Source organism: Plecotus auritus, assembly GCF_963455305.1.
Source record: "Plecotus auritus genome assembly, chromosome: 2".
In the NCBI taxonomy this organism is placed as follows: domain Eukaryota; kingdom Metazoa; phylum Chordata; class Mammalia; order Chiroptera; family Vespertilionidae; genus Plecotus; species Plecotus auritus.
In genome coordinates, this window is record NC_137771.1 from 145,909,474 (window position 1) to 145,933,813 (window position 24,340).

A 24,340-nucleotide genomic window follows, 5' to 3' on the forward strand; every position below is an offset into this window, starting at 1 on the left:
GATAGAAACATCAATGATAAGAGATAATCATCGATCAGCTGCCTCCTACGCTTCCCACATTGGGGATTGAGCTTGCAACTTGGGCATGTGTCCTGACCGAGAATCGAACCCTGACTTTCTGGCTCATAGGTCAATGCTCAACCACTGAGCCATGACAGCCAACCTGTTTTATAGTTTTCAGTGTATAGAAAATCATAAAAGCATTTGTTTTCATTTCTAATATATAGAAACACTATTGATATTTGTGCAGTGATCTTGTATCCTGCAGCCTTGCAAAAACTCACTTAGTCACGTTTTTGTAAATACATTGGATTTTTACATACAGAATCATATTATCCAAGAGTAAAGTTTTACTTCTTCCTTTCCATCTTGGGTAGCTGTTCTCTTGCCTTAATGCACAGGCTGGAGCCTCAGTAAAAATATTGAATAGATATAGTGAGAATGGACATCTTTTTCTTGTTTCTGATCTTATGGGGAAAACATTCGGTCTTTCACCACTAGGTATCATGTTACCTGTAGATTTTTCATAGATGCCCTTTATTGGGTTGAGAACATTTCCTTCTATTTCTACTTTGGTGTGAAATTGATGTGGGTCTCTTTTATATCATTCATGTCCTAACTTTTGACCATGTGGATTATCCTATACTAGAGGCCCAATGCACGAAATCCATGCAAGAGTAGGCCTTCCTTTCCCCAGCTGTCGGCACCGGCTTCCCTCTGGCACCCGGGACCCAGGCTTCCCTCACAGCCCCAGCTTCATCTGGAAGGTCGTCTGGAAGGACGCCCAGTCTAATTAGCATATTAGGCTTTTATTATTATAGATAATAAAAACCTAATATTCAAATAGACGGACCTGCAGAACTACCAGTCGCTATGATGCACACTGACCACAAGGGGGCAGATGCTCAACGCAGGAGCTGCCCCCAGCCCTCAGGCCCCAGGCCAGCCAAGGCAGGTACCAGCAGGGAACCTCCCCCCCCCCCTGGATTGCCCCACCAGTTGCCCCTAAGATGGAGGCAACTGGCGGTGGCAGGGGGCAGGGTCGGCGAGTGGGCAGAGCCAGGCTGGCCAAGGCAGGTGCCAGTGGGGGCCCCCCCAATCACCCCACCAGTTGCCCCACAGATTGGCCCTGATCTCTGGCCAGGCCTAGGGACCCTACCCATGCATGAGTTTTGTGCACCGGGCCTCTAGTAGTAGTAATAACTGCTTTATTGTTTTTGTCTAATGATTCTAACACCTATGCAAGTTCTAGGTTGTTTTTTAAATGATTTATTTTTCTCCTCATTATGGGAAATATTTTCCTGTTAACTTCATCTTGTTGGGTTCTGGATATGTTTTTATTCTTAAAATATTTTTAATTTTGTTCTAGGTGTAGGCAAATTATTTGAAACCACTTGATCTTTCTGAGTCCAGCTTCCATATTTATTAGGTGGAACCAGAATTGTGTTTGATGTAGGGCTCTTTATTGCCCACGACTGAGGCAAGACCCTTTGGAGTATTCCTTCCCCTGCCACAGATATTGTGAGGTTTAAACCATGCGTGGGGGGACAAATTACTTTTGGATATTAGCACACATTAAACTATCTAGAAAAGTAAATTAACAAACATCCATATCATGTATCCTAGAGACAGGATTTTCACACTTCTGAACCATCCACATCACTGCTTCCATCTAGCTGCTCTTAATGTGAGACCAAATGTCCTCAAGCAATTATATTTATTAGCTCACCTTCCCCCAACTTTACTCAAAAAATGCTAAATGTCAGAGTCCTCTCTTTCTCTAGGGCCTCATGTGCGATACATTCAGAAGCCTGACAACAGGCCCTGCTCCATCACCGACTCCATCAAACGGTTCCCCAAAGAGGAGCCTGCAGAGGGGAACGCCACCAGCCCGCCGCAGAACCCACCCTCCAACCTCACTGTGGTCACCGTGGAAGGATGCCCCTCATTTGTCATCTTGGACTGGGAAAAGCCACTCAATGACACTGTCACTGGTAAGAGCCTGGCATAGGACCGTTACTAACGTGCTGCAGCGGGACTGCGGAACCCTGCGTCAAACTATAGCCTGTGGGTCCGCGCTCAGGAGCAGCGAGTCCCAGCAGAGTTCTGCTGTCCCTGTGGCACATTCCTGCCGAAAGTGTCATGTGATGGGAAAAGATCATCTTTGTCCTGGTTGTGGGCTCCCTGTTCATCATCCTTAGCTGATCTCTCTAAGTTGCATCCTTTCATCTCCTCTTAGAACTCTTTCATAATGGGGAGATACATCTAGTTTTTTCATTACCCAGAAAACTACAGATAATAATATGAGAAGTTGCCACTGACTGCTGATAATATTGAAATCAGTTTTCCTTTCACCAACCCAGTTTCTAGATCAACCTAGGACTTTCAAGCAGGCTAAAATGTTTTTTTCAATCATTTTAGGGTACATGTTTTAAAAATTCTATTCCTGGTCAATTTTCTGCTTATCTCCCGAAATTTGTATTCTGCTATCCACCCACCCATTTCCTTTAAAAATCCTGAGTCATTCTTTGAACTTGTTAGATGGGAATTTAATTCTCCATAATTAACCAAATAATCAAACTGGAGAGGAGCGGGAAAGATCAGCTCTAGAGTACAGCCTGAGTATGCTAGGTTCCTGCTGCCCACGTCCCTGTGTCCCTGTTCGGGTGCCTGGGGCAGGTAGACAGGTCACGGGGGAGCCCACTAAGAAGTTGTCGGGAGAAGTAGAGATCCCTACACAGAGGGCTGGGGAGTGCAAATTTCAGGCTCTGCCAAAAACGTTTCCTATGAATAAAGAAGAAAACAGCAGATATATCTCCTCAAACAAACTGTCTGGGAAACTCCAGTGTAAGCAGCCTATCTTTACTTAGCTGGCTTTTTTAAAAACCATATTTTGTAAATTTTGTTTCTCATGCAAAGCTTACCTTTGTATTGAGAGCAAACCAGTCACTGCCTGTGGCTCCTGGGGACTTGCCTAGTCCTGCTTCTTTACTTGGGACTGTGCCCATAGGTGCTAAGTCAGTATCTAAATCAGCATCAAAAAATCAATCAATCTCTAAGTATTGATTATCTACATGTATTAAAAAGTTCAAAACTTTCAATCCACATACTGTGCTAATAAGAAGTTCCTGTGGTAGTCTGAGGTTTAATTCTCACAAAACCAAATGATCTATAAAAATTCATTTGCCTTAAAGATGTGGGACATCAGGTTGGAATTGGTTAGTCTACTAGGTCTAATAATCTAATAGAGCAATTTTCAACCAATGTGCCACGACAATTTTTAAAACACGCAGTACCTGACTATTTAGTCAGGAGCACTGACCTCTTTTCCCTTAGATTATCAAATTAAAAAATGACAACAGCTAACACAACAGCCATCCAGTGTGAAGGCCCTGTCTTGAACCATAAATACATAGGTCATATAAGAGTTTCATCTTATTAGTCACATCGCACAATAAGAGTAGGTAATTACCATTTTTTTAATAAATCAAAATTGTACCTGTTTTTGTCAGATTGGCAAAAAATATATTTTTGGTGTGCTGCAGAATTTAATAATTAGTTTATATGTGCCATGTGATGAAAAATGTCAAAAATCACTGACCTAATACATCTAATACATATTCACTTGTGTATGTCAATTATATCTGACTTTTTTTAAGAGAAGGATTTTTCTTTCTGGTTCATTATGTAACATTTTTAAAAAATCATATAAGCTTATAATCTCAAAGTATTCTAACCAATTACTTTTGGAACACTGTTACCAAATGTTAATGGGCTGTTTGAGATCTTTCATAAGATAACGGACTTAAATAACAGGTTTCATGGATAAGGACCACATCTCATTAGCTATAATATTTCCTACATAAAAATAACTCCATATTTAACCATTATTACTCATCTGGCCTGTATTTAAATGTTGGACAGATGATATACCCTAATGGTCTGTTCTATTTTTTTCCAATTCTGTTTATTTTTAAATTGTTAATTTAAATGTAATCTTGCTTTCAAACAAACCAGCAGTCCAGATCTTATAGAAATTAATTCTCATATCATTGAAAGTGATATGAAAGGAAAAGATTGAGAAAGAGAACAGAAAGAGAGTGAAACATATTCTTTATTACATGTGTTGGCTTCTGTCAAGAATCTTTCTTTTAATTGACAGACACGTACATATTCACCTCTAGTAAATACATTTAAATTCTGTTGCTTCTACATGTCCCTTCTACACTAATGTGGAAATAGATGACCTAAGAAATTGGCCACACACTGCTGGGGTCCTTGGCAACTTAAAGTTAAATTGGTTATAAGGTGTTGCTTTATGATATGCCAAGGGTGTGCTGACATCTATTTAAATCCAAGACCAGCTGTGTTCTAAATATGGAACTTGGGTATATAGTTAGCCTCTTTGAACTTTAGCTTCCTTATTTGTAATGATACTCATAATTATCAGTTTATCCTCAGGATAAAATTAAACAGAATGAATGCCCAGCACAAGTCAGCAGCTGTTAAATTAATGTTTGTCAGTGGTCAAAGTGTAGGACAGGGAAAAATAGTACCACCATTACTATTTTCATGTTCTATTGACCTGAGTGATGTTCCCAAACTTTACAACAAATAACTTTTTCTATTAAGTGTATTTTTTCATAATAGGGCAATAAAACCATTTGAAGGGGGAAAAAAGACCAATTTTTCAGTGTTAGTCCTTTACAGATTTCCTTATGTCTTTACTGATAATGAAATTATAAACAAAATCCCATATTTGAAAAGAAGAAATATGGGCATAAATTTAAGAGACTGTCTTTACCTTCGGAAATATACTCAGAGTGTGTCTACAAATATTCATTCTAAAATTAATATTCCATTTTTATAATGTTGGTAGATTTATTAAAAGCTGTTATCACCTAAAACATTAAAAATAAAAGATATGTTTACAAAGCCCAAAAATATACATTCAAAAGGCTAGAATTCTGAGAGAAGTTCTAAATACCTATTTAATTATGAAGGTAACGTCTAGATTCACTTTGAAAACTATAGTCTTTTAGAACTAAAATGGTATTAAATCACTAGTGGCCCAGTGCATGAATTCGTGCACATTGAAAGGAAATTAATTAGAAGAAATATTTTAATATTGCAATTCGCCCTTTCTCTGTAATAGAAGTATCAGAGATGAAAGAAAACTAGTAAAATGTATATGAAAATAACATATAAATTGATTAATAAACAATAGCATGATATAACAACAAAGATATGATATAAAAAGAAAAACATGATATAAAAACAACAAAAACATGATATAAAATCAACACTGATAAAAACAATGACTGATAAATTGATTAAACTTATTCTAACACTGAGGCCAGTATCAAACGGGGACAAATCAATTCTTAGAGTCAGAACAACCTCTCCTCCACAGATCCTGTTAATACTTCCGCTTTGACTATGTTAGGTCGCAATCTTTTGATAATAAATCCAGTACCATTACAAAAACCCCATTTACTATTAAGATTTCTCAGTAGCATGATGATTGCACCTACTTTCAATTCTAATTTATGACACAGCATTTCCGAAGGAGTAATACTTTTAAGAAATTCTATGAGAAAATTTTTCTTTTCAACATCATCCATTGAATCTAGTATTATTGTCAATTACACTGTCATCTCCGAGTCTTAATGCTATATCCGTTCCCAGCCTTTTTCACCATGTGGGAAAAGAAATAGGATACGTCATTGCATCTAATGTAGGAAACAGGATACTGATTTGTTTCATTTTAGTGGCATTTGTATTATTGGGATCTGGTTTACAATAGAATGAGCAAGTCCCTTTCAAAAGGAGGTCCTCCATCTTCATTTCTGAATATGACGGTAACTTCTGTTACACGGGGATAATTATATCTACCTGGATCACTATTATGATCATATTTAATCGCCATTGTTACTTCCGTGTGACGCTGCTGCTTTCTTTCAGCTTCAGAATGTCAACAAAAACAACCAAATTCACGATCAACAATGGCAGATCGAAACACACACGTGTGATTGGTGCCAGTGAGAGCTTTATATGTATTGCTTATGTGCAAGTCAACCCAGCCTTTATAGATATAGAATAAACTTGCTTAATTAGACCTGCTTTCTGATGTAGCTAAACTTTTTCCAGCCCAGTGAAGCACCCCAACTTCTCTTTCAGGTAATTGTCAGCAACACAGCAGTAAATATCAACATGAAGCAGATTATTATTGTGCTTCACGCAGGGAGAACAAAGGGTAAAATATTTAACTGCAGCAGTGTTTCACTACATTCTATGCAGTGAGGAAACCTGAAGTCTTTTCAAGTTCCACCATTTCTTACTTCTTTTCAGTTGGGTCAAGTTTCTAAATCTCCATTTTCTGGCTAATGAAAAGAAAATAGGATTCCACCAAGTCTCATATCTACCCGCTCCAGGACTTCTGTGAGGATCAAATGAGATGAGGCACGTGAAAACACTTCACAGACATTTGGTTACCGTGTAAAGTGTTTCCACCTGAGGCTAGTCGTCACTAGGGAGAGGAAGCCAGGTGTTGCTACTTGATGTCATTACCCAGATGGTGGGACTCTTAGCATATCAGCCTTTTATATAGATAGATCCTTTAAATTTTTAGTCAAAAGAAAATTAGAGAAGATATACAATAAGAGTTTCAGGTTTGAAGGGCTGGGGTAATATTAAAAAGAGTAACATATTGTCAACGAATGTTCCAAACCAAAGATGTTTTTTGAAGGTAGTAGCTTTTATGCATAACCAATTGGAATGTCGCATAAACTGTTCTTTTGGTAACTAAATTATACTTCAATCTTTTCGAATGGAATCTTTCAAATTTTTGTGACCCTATTTTCAAAACACAACTAATACGGGATAATAAAAGCAGCAACAACAATAGGTGCCACGTGTTGAGCAAATAAGCACTGGCTATATATGTTCCTAATTTAATCCCACAAGCAACACTATGAAGAGACATTATTGACATTTTACAGACAGGAAAACTGGGACTAAGATCAAAGCAAGCGGCTTGGTCTGTCTCTCCCCAGCAAGCCACACAGTTTCCATTTTTAAAAAATCATGTTTACTCCCATTTAATTACTAGTACATGTTTCTAGTAAATATCCCTCCACAGCTGAGGGAAGATATAAAAAGGACATATTAAATTCAGGGTCCTTCCCCTTCCTCCCTCTCTCTCCACCCTCTGTTAGAACAGAAAACCAACGGAACTGGGAACAAAAAGAGTTGGGAAACAACAAAACCAAACCCAAAATGCTTGGGAACAAGAGTCTGAGGAAGGAACACTAAACACCAACCACTGGTCCTGTAACAGATGCACTGACATGTGCAGACACAGTGGCATTGCCTTCCAGTTTACTATTGAACTTTGGGAAGATAGCCAAGAGAAATTATTCATAGAGTCATGCTCCTTTTTAGAGTTTTGGAATATAGCATGAAAATGCTTCCCAAATGAAAACTGGTGATTATAAGTCTCCTGAGTTACTTCATGGTTTCCTACCTTCGGTGTCTGCGCCAGTACAGGAATCCTCAGGAACTCGCCAGCTCCTTCGCAGCCTCCCGCTTTCCCCGACGCCCACCACTTGTGTATTTCTTCATACTGATGGAGCTGATTTTGAGTGGGGTTTTGTTTTTTGTTTTTTTGTTGGATATTTTTAAATCCTCTGTATGATCTTTACACATGTGTTATAAACCCAACCGAGAGCAGGGAACACCATTTAACAAATTTGTAAATTATATTTCAGATTCTGAAATTCTTTCTCTTTTCATTAGCCCTGCAAGTTCATAGAAATATGCCTTTGAGTGAAATTTATGCAGCTTCCTGTTCAGACTTTAAGGAATAGCTTCTTTTTACAAATACAAAGATAATTGTCAAAGGGGCACAGATAAGCAGTATGTACAAAACTTAATAACTTATGTAAGATGTAGGTGCAAAAATCCCATCTACATATATAAAAGCCTAAGCAACCATTATGACCAAATAACTGGAACGACTGGAACGACCGGTCGCTATGACATGCACTGACCACCAGGGGGCAGATGGTCAACACAGGAGCTGCCCCCTGGTGGTCATTGTGTTCTCACAGCCAGAGCGCTGCTCAGCCGACCAACACATCCCAGCAGCCCACCAGCCCTGCGGCAGCCACTTACTCCCTCAATAGTCCTGCAGGTCCAATCTCCAGAGAACAGGCCAGGCACCAATGGGCCAGAGCCGCCAGCACGATCCCGACAACGCCGCTGGCCTCCTGGAAGTTGGCCTCGGGCACCGCAAGGAAGAAAGCATATAAAAGCTGCTGCCAGGTGGCTCCCGACAACTGGTGCCAACATCAGCGGGATGGATCTGGATCTCGGGCTGGCAAGGGTGTCCCACCACCCACTCAGAGGGCCGATCGCATCCCGGCCTCCTCCACACCCCTTGGAACCCCACCTGTGCACGAATTCGTGTACTGGGCCTCTAGTAATTCTATAAATCAGAATAATGAACCATCGGAACGTATAGTTCATTGTTTGGTTAGCTGTCATTTGCTGCTATGGTTTGAGACCCAGATGAGTGTTTTGCAGCAGCACCATGTAGTCAGTGGCCTTTTCCCCACAGAGTAGGGAACAGGGCTCCTACACACACTCCACTCAGCAGTGCTCGCCAATGGCAGGCTGACTTGCCTCACAAAATCATAGGTACCAGTTTCCAAAGCTACCGTAGGAGTGTCATTGATCTTCACAGTTGCCAGGCCTTCCCTGCTCTGCTAAAGGGAAAGCAGAAATGGTCTATGAGCAACTCCCCAAATGGTTTGGGACCCTTGTCATCTGATGACCATCCCAATCTGGAATTTGCAAATGTATAGGATGTACATGTAATATATACATAATGTGTAATATCAACACGTAATGTGTAAGATCAGAACTGCAATCTGAGTTGCTTATTTTTATTATGCTATTAGCATTCAAGAACATTTAATTCAGCCAGAAAATAAAGATGAGTATCTGTTGGCTTTTTTGCTTTACAGAATATGAAGTTATATCCAGAGAAAATGGGTCATTCAGTGGGAAGAACAAGTCCATTCAAATTACAAATCAAACCTTCTCCACAGTAGAAAATCTAAAGCCAAACACAAGGTAAGCCACCTGTGCTATTACAGGTGAATTCTGAGAGTGCAAGTGTCATCATCCCTCTGTGTCCTCAGGGAGGGTCTAATTTGCATTTCATTCTTTGGCTTTCACAGCACTTGATACCTCTAAAGTCATATTTTGCAAATATGCAAATTACTGGTGGGGATACAAGAGCTAACAAGATGGTCTTGTAAGCTAACCTATAGCTGGGAACATTGAAAAATAGAAGTTCATTAGTACCAGATGTTGATATTAAATACCAAAATTTAGAGAAAAAAGCCTGTGGACCAGTGACACCTGGAGTGTGCATGAGGTGAACTACATTTGACGTAAGAAGAACTTAGCTGGCATGCTGGAAAGGGGAAGGCAAGAAATAAAAGCCGTGAGGTAGATGCAGGGGGAAGTGTGTAATAGTTAATGCTTAAGGTAACTGGAGATGAGTCCCAGATATAGCAATCCTTTGCTTTCGGGTTTTTTTTATAATAGATGAGAAAAGATTTTTGAAAAAAGATATAAATAATATTAGCATCATTCTATAATAAGCAACTTTTCTTGATATCCTTCATTACACATTGACACCAGGTTGTTTATATTGCTATGTAGTTTTGTGATTCTTTTATAAATCTAAATTACACAATATTTTGTCAGTTCATTCTATTATTACAAGAAATATAAAGGCCTTAGACATTTCTAGAAATGCAGTAAGGTTTTTTTGTTTGTTTGTTTTTTAATGTATTTTTATTGAGTTCAGAGAGAGGAAGGGAGAGGGAGAGAGAGACAGAAACATCACGGATGAGAGAGAATCATGGATCGGCTGCCTCCTGCATGCCCCACACTGGGGATCAAACCCGAAACCAGGCATGTACCCTGACCGGGAATCAAACCGTGACCTCCTGGTTCACAGGTCAACGCTCAACCACTGAGCCACACCAGCTGGGCTGCAGTAAGGTTTTTTATGTTTTGTTTTACATGGCCGAATCACCAAATTTAGGCATGTCAAACAAATCAAAAATCAAGGAGATTATTAAATGGAAACAGCCAAGCATTTTTCTTAACAAAGCCAATATGCTAAATGGCCCTGGACTGAATTTTACTCTCTGTGGGAAATCAATCTCTCTTTAAACTCCAAAACACTGTTTGGTAAATTGTCTGTGCTTCAAGTTTAAAAAGAAAAACAACTGGCATCTTGAGTTATAGTCCACCAAGGAACATAGAAGAATTTTCATAATCAGGAATTTTTTCAGATAGAATATTGCATCGCTCAGTGAAGTTCCTCAGTGTTGGAAAAGATCAGCATAGGTAAGGGCTGAAACTCCAGCATTTGAGACTTCGTTAATAAATTTCACCTCCTGTATCTTTCACTGTCATCAGTGGATTGGATGGAATTGGATATGGACTGTGACAATGCAAAAGAGCCCTTCTTGGCTCTGTCAGCAGGAAGCATCTATTTCATTATAGATGGCTGCTGTATATTAAACTCTAGTCCAATTCTGCAAAAATAACACTTTCCACAAGCATTTTTTTCTTTCAAATTTTCTATTTTGAGCTATAATATGGAAAATTTTGCAACTGCTGATGTTCTTAAAGGATTTAAGTTAGCCAAAATAAGCATATATTTTAGTAATGATGATCTTGGTTCTGTTTTCTTAACAAGATTAATAGAGACAGAGCCTTTTTTACTATAATATATTTTAAAGAAAAAGTAAAAAAGAAAACTCATTTAAATTGGACTTTATAATAGTGGACTTGGACTTATAGGACTTGGAAGGAATATCTCTTCAGTTTCCTGCTTTTTATTCCATTTTATTTAAAAAAAAATGGGCTGTGTAGTGTACAAGAAATACATTGAAAAGCATCCAATTTCTAAATGTTCATTGTGTTCCTTTTCTCAATCAGGTTCTCCTCAGAACTCACAGTGCACCATTAGCTATAATCAGAAGTAGAACAGTTATTCCAGTGACAGTTTCTCTTTTTTTATAATTATTTTTAATCCTAATCTGAAGATTTTTTTCCATTGCCTTTTTTTTTTTAAGAGAAAGTGGAAGGGAGGGAGGGGGAGAGAGAGAGAAACATCGATGTGAGAGAGACATACCCATTGATTGCCTCCCACACAAGCCTGCAGGAGATCAAGCCTGCAACCCAGGTATGTGCCCTTGAATAGGAATTGAAGCCAAGACCCTTCGGTACATGGGCTGACACTCTAGCCACTTAGCAACACCTGTCAGGGCTCTAGTGACATTTTCCATGTGATTTGTTTGTTAAGGGTTTGTGTTTTCATTTATTAAGTACCAGCCATATCTCAGCGGTGTGCTTAGTGTTGTGACTACAAATCAGTAAACATGGTGCCTGCTCTTGAGAAGCTGGAGGTTGGGGTAGGGCGGAGGGTAGGCAGTTAATAACAGATTATACTACACAGAGTGGTGAGAGCTCTGGTAGCAGTATGCCCAGGGTGCTATGGGAACCCGGAGTGGGTGGCACTTCACAAAGTCTAGGGAACTTAGGAAAAACTTCCTGAAGAAGGTGGCACCTGGCTGATCCTTAAGGATACGTAGGAAGGAGCTAGCGAGGTGACTGTCTCAGGAGAAAGGAATGTCAGAGAGAATAGCGCTGTCAGTGCAGAAGCAAGAGTGGCATGGTTGTGGGCAGTGAGCAATATGCTGTTTTTACCAGTGTGAGAGGTGAAAAGTGGACCGAAGCAGTGGCAGCAGAGAGAGGTGGAAGCTAGGTTGTGGAGAGCCTTCCATGCCAGATCAGGAAAATGGGTCAAGAGATGGGGAGAACTTGAAGGAGGGTAACTGGAGAGGGACTCTTTCATTTTCATTTTCATTTGACTTTCATTTAGTTAGAAAAATCATTTTTATACTTGAGCCACTTATGAGTGACAGTTGGTGAAATAAATCTACCAAAAAAGAACATTTTGTTAATGTCATGTAAGATCACCATTTTGGCATCTTGTTCAAGAAAAGTATCTTTGGGCTGAGTTGCATTTTATTCTGGAATCACAGGACCAATCTGGGATTCACATCAAGCTTCTGGTCTAACTGTTGTAGAACTCACGCTCATTGTTTCTGTACTTTGCCTCAAACTGAAATACAACCATGTCCCCTTTATCCCACCCTCATTGTATGTGTCTTCCTTATGTCTCTTGTCCCTCATCAGTGGGCCTTCTAAGGAAGACCCCTTACAGCCTATTCTCATCTATAGACAAAGCCCAAAGGGAGGCCCTTTCTGCATGTGTCTTTGGGGGAAAGCAATACTAAATTTAGTTTAGGAAACCCTGCTGACTTTTACTACTAGGCATAAATTTGAAGCCATTCAAGTGTGTCTATATGTGGATTACTCAATGTTATTTTTAGAGTTTGGTTAGATTGAATGAAATCCATTAGGATATAAAGACTGTTGTTGTTCATTTATATGATTTTACCAGGATTATGTTGATAGTCCCTAATGGGTCAGGATTTAAAAGCAGTATGTCAGTAATTTGAAGTAAAGAACATTTTCCCGTTGGGGGCAAATATAATGCCTGTGGGTGTAGAGGTGCTCTAACGAAAATTGTTTTGCCTACAATACATGAAACTATGTGGTGTTCAATAGATCCCAGTACCCAGCGAACCTGTGAATGCATCCCAGGCTCTCTTAACAGAGGCATGCAAGAGATTAGTCTAATTTAATGAGCAAAGGTTTTGAGCTGAAATATTAAAAACTATTTGTTGAAATCCCTATTAGTCGAAGTAACTTAATGAGTTAAGGAAGAATAAGCTGAAGTCAAATTATTTCATTAAATGTAAGGTTTCAGAAGCCTAAAAATATCTAGAGAAACAAAACTAACACCCATGAAACAAGCATCATAAAACAGCATGGAAGAACATGCCAGTGTAGGACTTACACCCAATTCTGCAATTTACCAGGAGAAAAAGCCTCATAGAGCACTTGAGACTATAACTTGGCAGAAGCAAATAGGAAGGAATGGGACAGGCTGGCAAGAAAAGAAAGAGCAACAATAGCATTCAAGTCAATCCATGTGCATGACTTAGGTGAAATACAAGTAGTCCTCAAAGTTACTACCGACAGCAAGGCTGGAGCCAGAATATTAAAATTATGAGTTCCAAATTTAGGTTCATTGGCTTTTTGATGCAAGCTTTTTTCAGACTGTATCACATTGTAGTTTCATTCCATTGTATCTACTGCCCAACCATGGCCCAAGATTATGCTAATAAAAGATACGTAAAATAAAGAGGAAGTATGCACAGGATGCAGCCAGCAGGTGTGGTTTTTATTAGCTTATAAAGAATGACTTTGGTCACATTTCAATGCTTGGGAAAATTTTATAATCAAAATATATGGTAAAATTGAATTCCCAAAATAGGCGAACTTTGAAGTATAGCTGTTCTGAAATTCCCTATTTGAAAAGCTGAAGAAGATAACTTCTAAAAGAATTCCAATCCTGGGAGGCATGTGTAAATAATTTATTTTAATAGCATTTTCCATCATTTGTCCAGACTATAAAACAAACAAACAAACAAAACTGAGCTCTAAAATAGGTGATAATTACGGCTAATCTTCATGCACAGGTGAGGGTGGAGTAGAGAGCTAAGTGTTAGAACATTTAACACACTTAGAACAAAGCAGAGAAAATAGATCTGCAGAGCCTGAAAAGTAGCCCACGGTGTGGGACCATCCAGCAATTCCTTGCTGCTGGGAGGGTTCAGCTCCATACCTGCAGGAGATGTTTCTGTTTACAGAACGTGGAGCCGCCCAGCTATTCTGGGCACGTGGAGGCAGCCCCAGCCTTGTCAATGACCTAGTTAGCCCATACTCGTAAGATTTATTTCCCCCTTCTTTTTCCCCATGAAACCTCAGTGTGTGCCTCTTATTGAACCTCAATGTGTGACTCGTATTGAACGAAAAGAAAAATATTAAGAAGAACCTCTCCTTTCTGGAGCCAACCACTTTGTTTACAAAGACCCCTATGATTATTTTTAGTTCTGTGAACAGAACTGATAAAGTATATGACTTAAACAATTGCACCACTGCTTAAAGGATTAGGAAGTGTGGACTAATTGATCTCCAGTCTCTCCCAGTGATATAATCTTACAATTTCTGAAGCTAGGCACAGAATCAGTGGGAAAACTGGAACTGAAAATAAAACCAAAACCTAGGTCAGTTTTACATCAAGTAGAATTGTCCTGATAATCCATTTTTCCTTGAATCTGTGTCTGTGGTATGCAATTTGTTTTCAGAGAAATTGTTTTTAATACTCATTTTGATAATCCATTGATGGGCCAGGTTCTTCTTCCTGATGAACTGGTTGGGCAACATAGATGGACACATGCAATTGCTGTACTAACCAAAAACCCCTCAGCCTCACCCTTCTCTTCAGCTGAGCCCCTGGCTCTCCTCACTGACTAAAAGACTGGAGAATCCACTGTGTGTGCCAGACTCACATGTGGCCCAGCAATTTCCTATGGAAAACGCACTCTGTCTGGTAATTAAATAAATCAAGTTCACTAACCTGCTCAAGTACGTCTACTGTCCTCTGTGGCTTCGGCGGGGAGGGGGCTCGTTGGAGAACAGTTCTTCTCTCAGGCTGAAACCAGCCAAAGTTTCCTGCAGCTGACAGCAAAGATGGTTTGGGACTATTGTTTATGTTGTTTGATTTAATAAAATTTTGGCACTAAAAGTAAACGGGAACAGAGGCAGCAACTTATAAACTGTAAATCTGGCTGAATGAAGCAGGCATATGGAAGAGCCATTATGTCCTTTGTGGTGTTTTTGTGAAATTCTGGTCTCTGCAGACCCTGTGTTGAACTTTCAGCATCTCTTCTCCTGGGCTGGGTAGAGAGGAGTAAAATAAGCTGCCAGAGCCTTAGACATTTTATTTAGTTTCATTGTAGGTGTGGGCAGCAAAACACTGCTTCTTCATTAGAGAAGGAAGAAATATAGGTCACTTGTGCAACTTTTCTTTGAGCAAAAAGGACAGCTAAAAGCATAGAACTCCACTAGTCTATAGAGACTAATCAATCCTTCTTTTCACATCACCGTATTCTTACCAGTTTTCACTTTCAATTTTTTAGTAGTTAGTAGAGGGGTGTCAGAAACTCACAGCAACACTGTAATTAGAGTGCAGCCCAGGTCTTACATTATGTCCCCCACAGAAATGGGAGACACGAGAAACGTCCCTGAGGGCACACCAGGCAGCTAATTGGCACCTGATGCCCGCTGGTACCCAGCTCCTCTCCACTCTGTCCCTGATTGGGACTTACTTTGCCCTCTAAGTCCCCACAGCTCTGTCCTTTTGCTCCTCAGCTGTGTTCCCGGGTCTGCATACCTGCAGGTGGTAGGAATCTAGAAATGCTTACTGTAAGCCTGCAGTGTCCTTGGAGAACTGATCGGCTGGGTTTCTCTTTCCCTGTTTGAGCGCCCCTTACTCTTTTTCCTCTTATTCCACTTTTTTCTCTCTCCCTGACTGATGCCTCACCTGAATGAGGCTCAGATACTTCAAGACTACACTAAGGATAAAATTAGCTAACCAAACAATTCAAACAAACAGCTAGGAGTAGCCTTTCTATATAAAAAGCAGGTTGCTTGAGGTTTTATGAGGCTTTTGTTAGAGTGAAAACCAGCTTTTTAAATCAATGGAAGTATATAGAAAATTCGTCCGCTAATGAAAAGTATAGCTCAGCTATATATTAAGGGAAACGGTTATAGAGAGGAATAAAAAAGGGAGGCAGGAGGTGGCAGAAGTGTCTGCCGTAGCCAGACCTGAAGAGTATTCTCAGGCTGGATCCTCTAGGCTGGAACATCCCTGTCTCTGACAGTTTTGCCCTACGAATTCCCACTATTTGAAACCCTAGTTTTTTACTTTTCTAAAAATTAATATTTAATGCTTATGCTGATTTTCAGTTATTCTCAAACTCTCCCCTCTTCTTTATTATTCCCGCTCCTCTGGGATAAAAATTGGAGCTTAATACCAGAGAATATGTAGACCCACTACGTACCAGACCCGTTGGAATCTATTATCTCATTTAATCCTCACAAAAAAACTCACACTTTTCTACCCTTTAGACTGCAGTGGTTGGTTCTCAACCTTTCTAATGCCGCGACCTTTCTACAGCAGCGTAGAGCCTAAGACCATCGGAAAACACAGATATTTACATTACGATTCATAACAGTAGCAAAATTACAGTTATGAAGTAGCAACGAAAATGATTTTATGGTTGGGGGTCACCACAACATGAGGAACTGTATTAAAGGGTCGGGGTATTAGAAAGGTTGAGAACCACTGCTTTAGAGGCTGTAGTTGGTCACAAGTAACATGATTACCCTCATTTTTCTATAGGAGGAAATTGAGGCTCATAGCGGTTAAATAACTTACCCGGAAGTCCCACAGCAGTGCAGCCGTGAGCACAGTCTCTCTGGCTTGACCTCCACCATAGCGCCTCACTGCTCCGACAGGAGACTTGGGAAGAGTATTTTTGTTTGGATCCATCCCTACCCAGGGGACCAGGCAGGGCATCTGCCAGGGGGTACTTGCTGGGCTTGTCCTCTACGAGGCCCAAAGGTTTGACTACAGTTGTCATCTGGACTGCATCCCATTCAGATATTCGTGTTGATTAAACAGGTCTTATCAATGGTTTTTTAAATTTAATTTTCATTTTTATCAGAAATCTATGTACATGGTTTTAAACTCAAATGTTACAAAGCAGCTCATTTCTAGTCTTAAATTGTTTCCCAGGAGCAAATCTTTTCAATTATTTTTTCAGCTTTATTGAGGTATAACTGACAAATACATTTGTAAAGATAAAGTACTCAATGTGGTGATTTTATATGTATAGTGAAAGGATTCTTCCCACATACACACATACACACACATCAAGTTAATTAACACATCCAGCACCAAGTATATGTAACTGGGCAGGGGGGAGGGTGGTTACATTTAAACTTTGCTCTCTTAGCATATTTCAATTATACAATAAAATGTTTGCAACTATAGTCCAAATTATATATTACATCCTTAGGCCTTATTCATTGCATGACTAAAAGTTTATAACCTTTTACAAGCTCTATTTCCCCTATCCCCAGCCCCTGGCAACCACTTTTCTACTCTGTTTCTGTGAGTTTGACTTTTTTTTTTTTTTTTTTTTTAAGATTCCACATATAAGTGATACTGTGCAGTGTTTGTCTTTTTCTGTTTGCCTTATGTCACTTAGCTTAATGCCCTCCAGGTCCAACCCATTATTGCAAATATAGTATTTCCTTCTTTTGTGTGTGTGGGGTTTGTTGTTATTTTTGTTAATCATCACCGAGTGGGAGGGAGGGAGGAAGGGAGGAGAATGGAGGGAGAGAGGGAGGAAGGGGGAGAGAGAGAGAGAGAGAAACATCAGTGTGAGAGAGACACATCAATTGGCTACCTCCCTCATGTGCCCTGATGGGTCTGGGATCAAACCTGCAACTCAGGTACATGCCCTTGATCAGGAATCAAACCCATGACCCTTCGGTGCATGGGCCTATGCTCTAACCACTTAGCAACACCAGCCAGGGTGATTTCCTTCATGTTTAAGGCTGAATAATATTCCATTATATACATACAACACATTTTCTTTATCCATTCATCCAGCAACAGACACTTAAGTTGTTTCCATATTGTGGCCACTGAATAATGCTGCTATGAACATTATAGTACAAATATCTCTTCGAGGTAATGATTTCATTTCCTTTGGATATATATCCAGAGGTGGGATTTCTAGATCCATACTGTTTTCCAGGGTGGCTGTACCAATTTCATCCCATAAGCAATATACAAGGGTTCACTTTACTCCACATCCTCACCAGCATTTGTCATCTCTTTTTGTTAATAGACAACCTAACAGGTGTGAGGTGATATCTCATTGTGATTTTTATTTGCATTTCTCTGGTGATTACTGATGCTGAGCACCTTTGTATGTACCTGTTGGCCATCTGTATGTCTTCTTTAGAAAAAATGTCTATTCAGGTGATTTGCCCATTTTTTAATTTATTTGCTTTTTTGTTACTGAGTTGTATGAGTTTCCTATATATTTTGGATAATCCATTATTGGGTACATGGTTTGCAAATATTTTCTCCCATTCTGTAGGATGCCTTTTCATTTTGTTGATGGTTTCCTTGCTGTGCAGAGATTTTTGTTTGATGTAGTCCCACTTTTTATTTGATGTCTTTGCTTTTGGCATTAAATCCAAAAATCATCATCAAGACCAATATTAAGGAGCCTATGTTTTCTTCTAGGAGTTTTATGTTTTCAGGTCTTATGGTCACGTTTTTAATCCATTTTGAGTTAGTTATTTATTGTAATGTAAGGTAGTGGTCCAGTTTCATTCTTTTGCATGTATCTGTCCAATTTTCCCAACACCATTTTTTGAAGAGACTATCCTTTCTCTTTTTATATATTCTTGATTTCTTTGTCATACGTTAATTGGCTATATACATGTGGGTTTATTTCTGAGGTTTCTGTTCTGTTCCATTGATTTATGCGTCTGTCTTTATGCCAGTACCATACTGTTTTGTTACTATAGTTTTATAATATAGTTTGAAATCAGGAAGTGTGATGCCTCCAGCTTTGTTCTTCTTTCTCAAGATTGCTTTGCTTATTTAGGGTCTTTTGTGCTTCCATACAAATTTCAGAATTGTGTGTTCTATATTTTCAAAAATGCCATTCCAATTTTGATAAAAATTGCATTGAATCTATAGATTGCTTTAGGTAATAGGAATATTTTGACAATATTAATTATTCTAATCCATGAACATGGAATATATTTCCATTTATTTGTGTCTTCAGTTTATTTAATCAATGTCTTAGAATTTTCACTGTGCAGATCTTTCACCTCCTTGGATAAATTTATTCCTAAATATTTTTAAAATATTTCTTTACTGCCCTAACCGGTTTGGCTCAGTGGATAGAGCATCGGCCTGTGAACGGAAGGGTCCCAGGTTCAATTCTGGTCAAGGGCATGTACCTTGGTTGCGGGCACATCCCCAGTAGGGGGTGTGCAGGAGGCAGCTGATGGATGTTTCTCTCTTATCAATGTTTCTAGCTCTCTAGCCCTCTCACTTCTTCTCTGTAAAAAATCAATAAAATATATTTTTTTTTACTGATTTTTAGAGAGAGGAAGGAATAGGGGGTGAGAAACATCAATATGAGTAAAACATCACTTGGCTGCCTCTTGCATGGCCCCTATCAGTATCAAGCCCACAACCCAGGCATGTACCCTGATGGGAATCGAACCGTGGCCTCCTGATTTATGGGTTGATGCTCAACTACTAAGTCACACCGGCCAGGACTATTCCTAAATATTTTATTTTTTATGCTGTTGTAAATGGGATTGTTTTCTTAATTTCTCCTTCTGATAGTTCATTGTTAGTGTATAAAAACATTAATGTTCTGCAACATTAGTGAATTTATTAGTTCTAAGTTTTTTTGGTGATATTTTTAGGGTTTCCTATATATGGTATCCTGACATCTGCAAATAAAAACCAATTTTACTTTTTTCTTTCAAATTTAGATGCCTTTTATCTTGTCTGATTGCTATGGCTAAGACTTTCAGTACTGTGTTGAGTAAAGTGGTGAGAGTGGGCATCCTTATCTTGTTCCTGATCTAGAAGAAAAGCTTTCAGCATTTCATTGTTGAGTATGATATTAGCTGTAGTGTATCATATATGGCCTTTATTATGTTGAGGTATGTTCCCTCTATACCAACTTTGTTTAGAGTTTTTATCATGAAAAGATGTTGAATTTTGTCAAATATTTTCTGCATCTATTGAGATTATGTAATCATATAATTTTTATCTGTCATTGTGTTAAGTTGGTGTATCACACTTATTTGTGAATGTTGAACCATCTTTGCATCCCTGGAATGAATCCCTCTTGATCATGTTGTTTGATCCTTTTAATGTATTGTTGAACCTGGTTTGCCAATATTTTGTTGAGAATTTTTGCATCTGTGTTCATCAAGGATATTGGCCTATAATTTTATTTTCTTGCGTGTCCTTCTCTGGCTTTAGTGTCAGGATAATGCTGGCTTTGTAAAATGAGTTTGAGAGTGTCCCCTCCTCTTCAGCTTATTGGAAGAGTTTGAGAAGGATTAACATTAATTCTCCTTTAAATATTTGATAGAATTCACCAGGAAGATCATCTGGTCCTGGGCTTTACTTTGTTGGAAGGTTTTTTATTACTATTTCAATTTCATTGGTAGTAACTGGTCTATTCAGATTATCTATGATTCAGGCTTGGTAGGTTGTATGTTTCTAGATAGTTCTCTTTTTTTGTACATATACCTTATTCAATTTGTTGGAATATAATTGTTATAGTAGTCACTTATGATTCTTTATATTTCTGTGGTATCAGTTGTAATGTCTCTTGTTTCATTTCTGATTTTGAGTCTTTTCTCTTATTCTAGCTAAAAGTTTGTCAATTTTATCTTTTCTAAAAAACAGTTCTTAGTTTCATTGATTTTTTTTCCTGGTCTCTATTTTATTTATTTCTGCTCTGAGCTTTGTTATTTCCTTTCTCCTACTAACTTTGGGCTTAATTTGTTCTTTTTTCTAGTTCCTTGAGCTGTTAAGTTAGGATAGTTGACATCTTTTTCCTTAACGTAGGCATCTATCTCTATAAAATTTCCTCTTCAAATTGCTTTTTTCTGAATCCCATAAATTTTGGTATGTTGTATTTCCATTTTCATTTCTCTAAATATTTTTTCTTATTCTTGATTTCTTCTTTGCCCCATTGGCAGTAGTAGCATGTTTTTTAATCTCCACATATTTGTGAATTTTCCAGGTTTTTTTTCTTGTAATTGATTTCTAGTTTCCTACCATTGTAGTCAGAAAGTATGCTTGATTTGATTTTTTTTTTTAAACTTATTAAGACTATTTCGTTTTGTGGCCTAACATATGATCTATCCTGAAGAATGTTCCATGTGTGCCTGAAAACAATGTATATTCTGTTCTTCTCAGGTGCAATGTTCTGTACATATTTGTTAGGCCCACTTGACATAACATACAGTTTAAGTTTAATGTTTCCTTATTAATTTTCTGTCTGTATGGTCTATCCATTGTTATAAGTGAGGTATTGAAATTCTTTGCACCCCACCCCCCAATTGCTGTCTGTTTTTCCCTTCAGATCTGTTAACATTTGCTTTATATATTAAAGTGCTCCTATGTTGGGTGCATAAATATTTACAAGTGTTATATATTCTTGATGAAGTGACACATTTGTCATTATACAATCATCTTCTTTGTCTCTTATTACAGTCTTTGGCTTAAAATCTATTTTGTCTGATATAATTTTAGGTGCCCCTGCTTTGTTTGGGTTCCATTTTCATGACATATCTTTTTTCATCCCTTCATTTTTAGTCTGTGTTCTTAAAGCTGTTATAGGCAGTATATACTTGGGTCTTGGTTTTTTTGTCCACTAAACTACTCTATGTTTAATTAATCCATATACATTTAAAGTAATTGTTAATAGGTATGAACTATTGCTATTTTGTTCACTGTTTCTGGCTGTTTTGCAATTCTTTTGTTCCTATTTTTCTCTCTTGATCTCTTCCTTTGTGATTTGATGATTTTCTGTAGTCCTCTGCATTTATTTCTTTCTCTTTATCTTTTATGTATCTACTATAGGTTATAACTTTGTGTTATCACAAGGCTTACATAAAACATCTTCTATTTATAACAGTCTGTTTTAAGCTGATAATTGTGGAGAGCGCCTACGCATTTGGACAGTTTCAAGCTTCTCATTAGTCTGAGGCTTGAACCTGTCCAAACGCTGTAGCCACTCTCCACAGATAATAACTTCAAATGCATACAAAAGCTCTACATTTTTGCATTCTCCTCTTCACATTTTACTTTTGATGACACAATTTAAATCTTTTTACATTGTACATCCATTATTAAGTTATTGTGGTATAGTTATCTTTGATACTTTTTTCATCTTTGTATTAGTTATGTAATTTACCCACCAAATTACAACACTAGGATATTCTGAATTTTACTATATATTTACTTTAAACCAATGAGTTATATATTTTCATGTTTTCCTCTCATTAATTTAGCATTGTTTAGTTTCAGCTTCAAAAACTCTTTATCTCTTCTTGTAAGGTTGGTGTTGGTGTAGCTTTTGTTTGGGAAATTCTTTCTTTTTCCTTCAATTCTGAAAGACAACTTTGCCAGGTAGTTTTTTATTTCAGCACTTTGAGTATATCATGCCACTCCCTTCTGACCTGAAAGCTTCTGCTGAGAAATCTAATAGTCTTACGAGAGTTCCCTTGTATATAACGAGGTATTTTCTCTTGCTGCTTCTAAGATTCCCTCCTGGTCTACAGCATTGGACAATCCCATACAATAAAAGCCCAGTGACCGAAACAGCAAAACGACCAGAGACCTGAACAACTGCTGCCCTTACCCTGGCCGCCCCGCCCTCCAGCAGGGACCCCCAACCCCGATCCGGGGCATGGCTGGCCTGCAAACTGCCACAGCCCTTAACCCCAGCTGGCCCCACCCCCCAGTGGGGGGCCCCACCCCAATCAGGGGCCCTAATCAGGGCAAGCAGGCCGGCCCCCACCCTATCTGGGCCTCTATCCTATTTAATAAAAGGGTAATATGCAAATTGACCCTAACGGCAAAATGACCAGATCAACCACTAGACCAGTCACTATGAGGTGCACTGACCACTTCTTGGTCCCTTTCCCTGGCCAGCAGGTTCCGATCGCCCATTGGCAAACGGGGAACCAGGGGTGGGTGGTGGGGGACGCGAGTGGTGCCAGGCCAATGCCCCCACCCCACCAGTTGTCCCACACATAGAGGGCAACCTGTGGCATGGGCGGGACCAGTGAGTGGGCGGAATGGCCAACCTCTCGGTTCTTCCCCCTGGCCGGCAGGCTCCGATCACCCGATGACAAACAGGGAACTGGGGGTGGGTGGTGGGGGGGGTGGGGCAGGCTGCGGGCAGCTGGGGAAGATGGCCCTGATCGCAGGACAGGCCTAGGGACCGTACCCGCGCATGAATTTCATGTGCCAGGCCTCTAGTTTAAAATAATGTCTTGGTGTGGATCTGTTTGGATTACCTATATTTGGAGATCTGGACTTCCTGGATCTGGATGTCTCATTCTTACCCCACGTTAGGGACGTTTTCAGCTATTATTTCTTTAAATACGCTTTTTGCCCCTTTCTCTCATCTCCTTCTGGAACCCCTATAATGCATATCATGATCTGCTTATGTCTCCTATGTCCCTTAAGCTATCTTCTCTCTTTTTCTTTCTTTTTCCCTTTTTATTCCTTTGATTGGTAAATTCCAGTGCCCTGTGAGGTTTGCTGATCTTTTCTTCTACTTCATTTAGTCTACTTTTAAACTCTAATGATTTTTTTTTTCAGTTCAGCTATTGTATTCTTCAGCTATATGTTTTCTGTTTTGTACATTTTACTCTTTTCTTAGTTGACATTCTCATTTTGTTCATGCATTGTTCTCCTGGCCTTGGTGAACATATTTGCAATTGTTATTTTGAACATCCTATCAGGTAAATAACTTATGTTCATTTCATTAAGATCTGTTTCTGGAGATTTTTCTTGGTTTTGTTGTTGTTTGGACCATATTCCTGTTTCTTCATTTTCTTTGATTCTCTTTGGTGATCTCTAAACATGAGATAAAACAGCCACCTCTCCAGTCATGATAGACTATTCCTGTTATAAAAGTGAACCACTCTGATCAGTCCAGCCAAGCTTCTAGTTGTCTCCCAAGCCTCTGAGAGTGTCCAAGCCACCATCCTTGTTCTTAGAGGCTTCAGGAGTTGAGGGTGTGCCAAAACCTGTCAGTGTCCCAAAAGTGAGAATGACAGTCAGCATTTAGATGCAGGCTGATTATAAACTGGACCCTCAGATAGTAGCTGGGCAATTATGTAGTTAAGCCCCTTCTAGGGAAACACTGGGAGATGGGTGTTTTTGCCTGCTTCCTCTCTGGTGGGCCCAGATATAGCTGTGGGGAGGAGGGAATACTCCTGCACCTGTTAAGAACTCCTTCATTTGATATAGTATTGTGGGGCTGAGGAATACAAGCCCCATTGGCTCTCAGAGCCAGGTACTCTGGGGGCAGCCACAAAAGCTGGAGTGCCACCCATTTGTAAAAATTCCTTCCAGGGAGACACTAGTAACTTGGTTTTGTTGTTGGAGTGGGCTGAAGAGAGAGGG

At 39.2% G+C, this 24,340-nt stretch overlaps 1 protein-coding gene across 10 annotated transcripts in view; it reads left to right on the plus strand.

Moving 5' to 3' along the window:
* ABI3BP (ABI family member 3 binding protein) overlaps positions 1-24,340 on the plus strand; it is a 265,345-nt gene that overhangs the window by 230,271 nt on the left and 10,734 nt on the right. For all 10 annotated transcript variants that reach the window (XM_080656581.1, XM_080656584.1, XM_080656576.1 and 7 more), the window contains 2 exons: positions 1,785-1,994; positions 9,030-9,138. In XM_080656581.1, the coding sequence (XP_080512707.1) occupies positions 1,785-1,994; positions 9,030-9,138 (319 nt within the window). The remainder of the gene's footprint in view (positions 1-1,784; positions 1,995-9,029; positions 9,139-24,340) is intronic.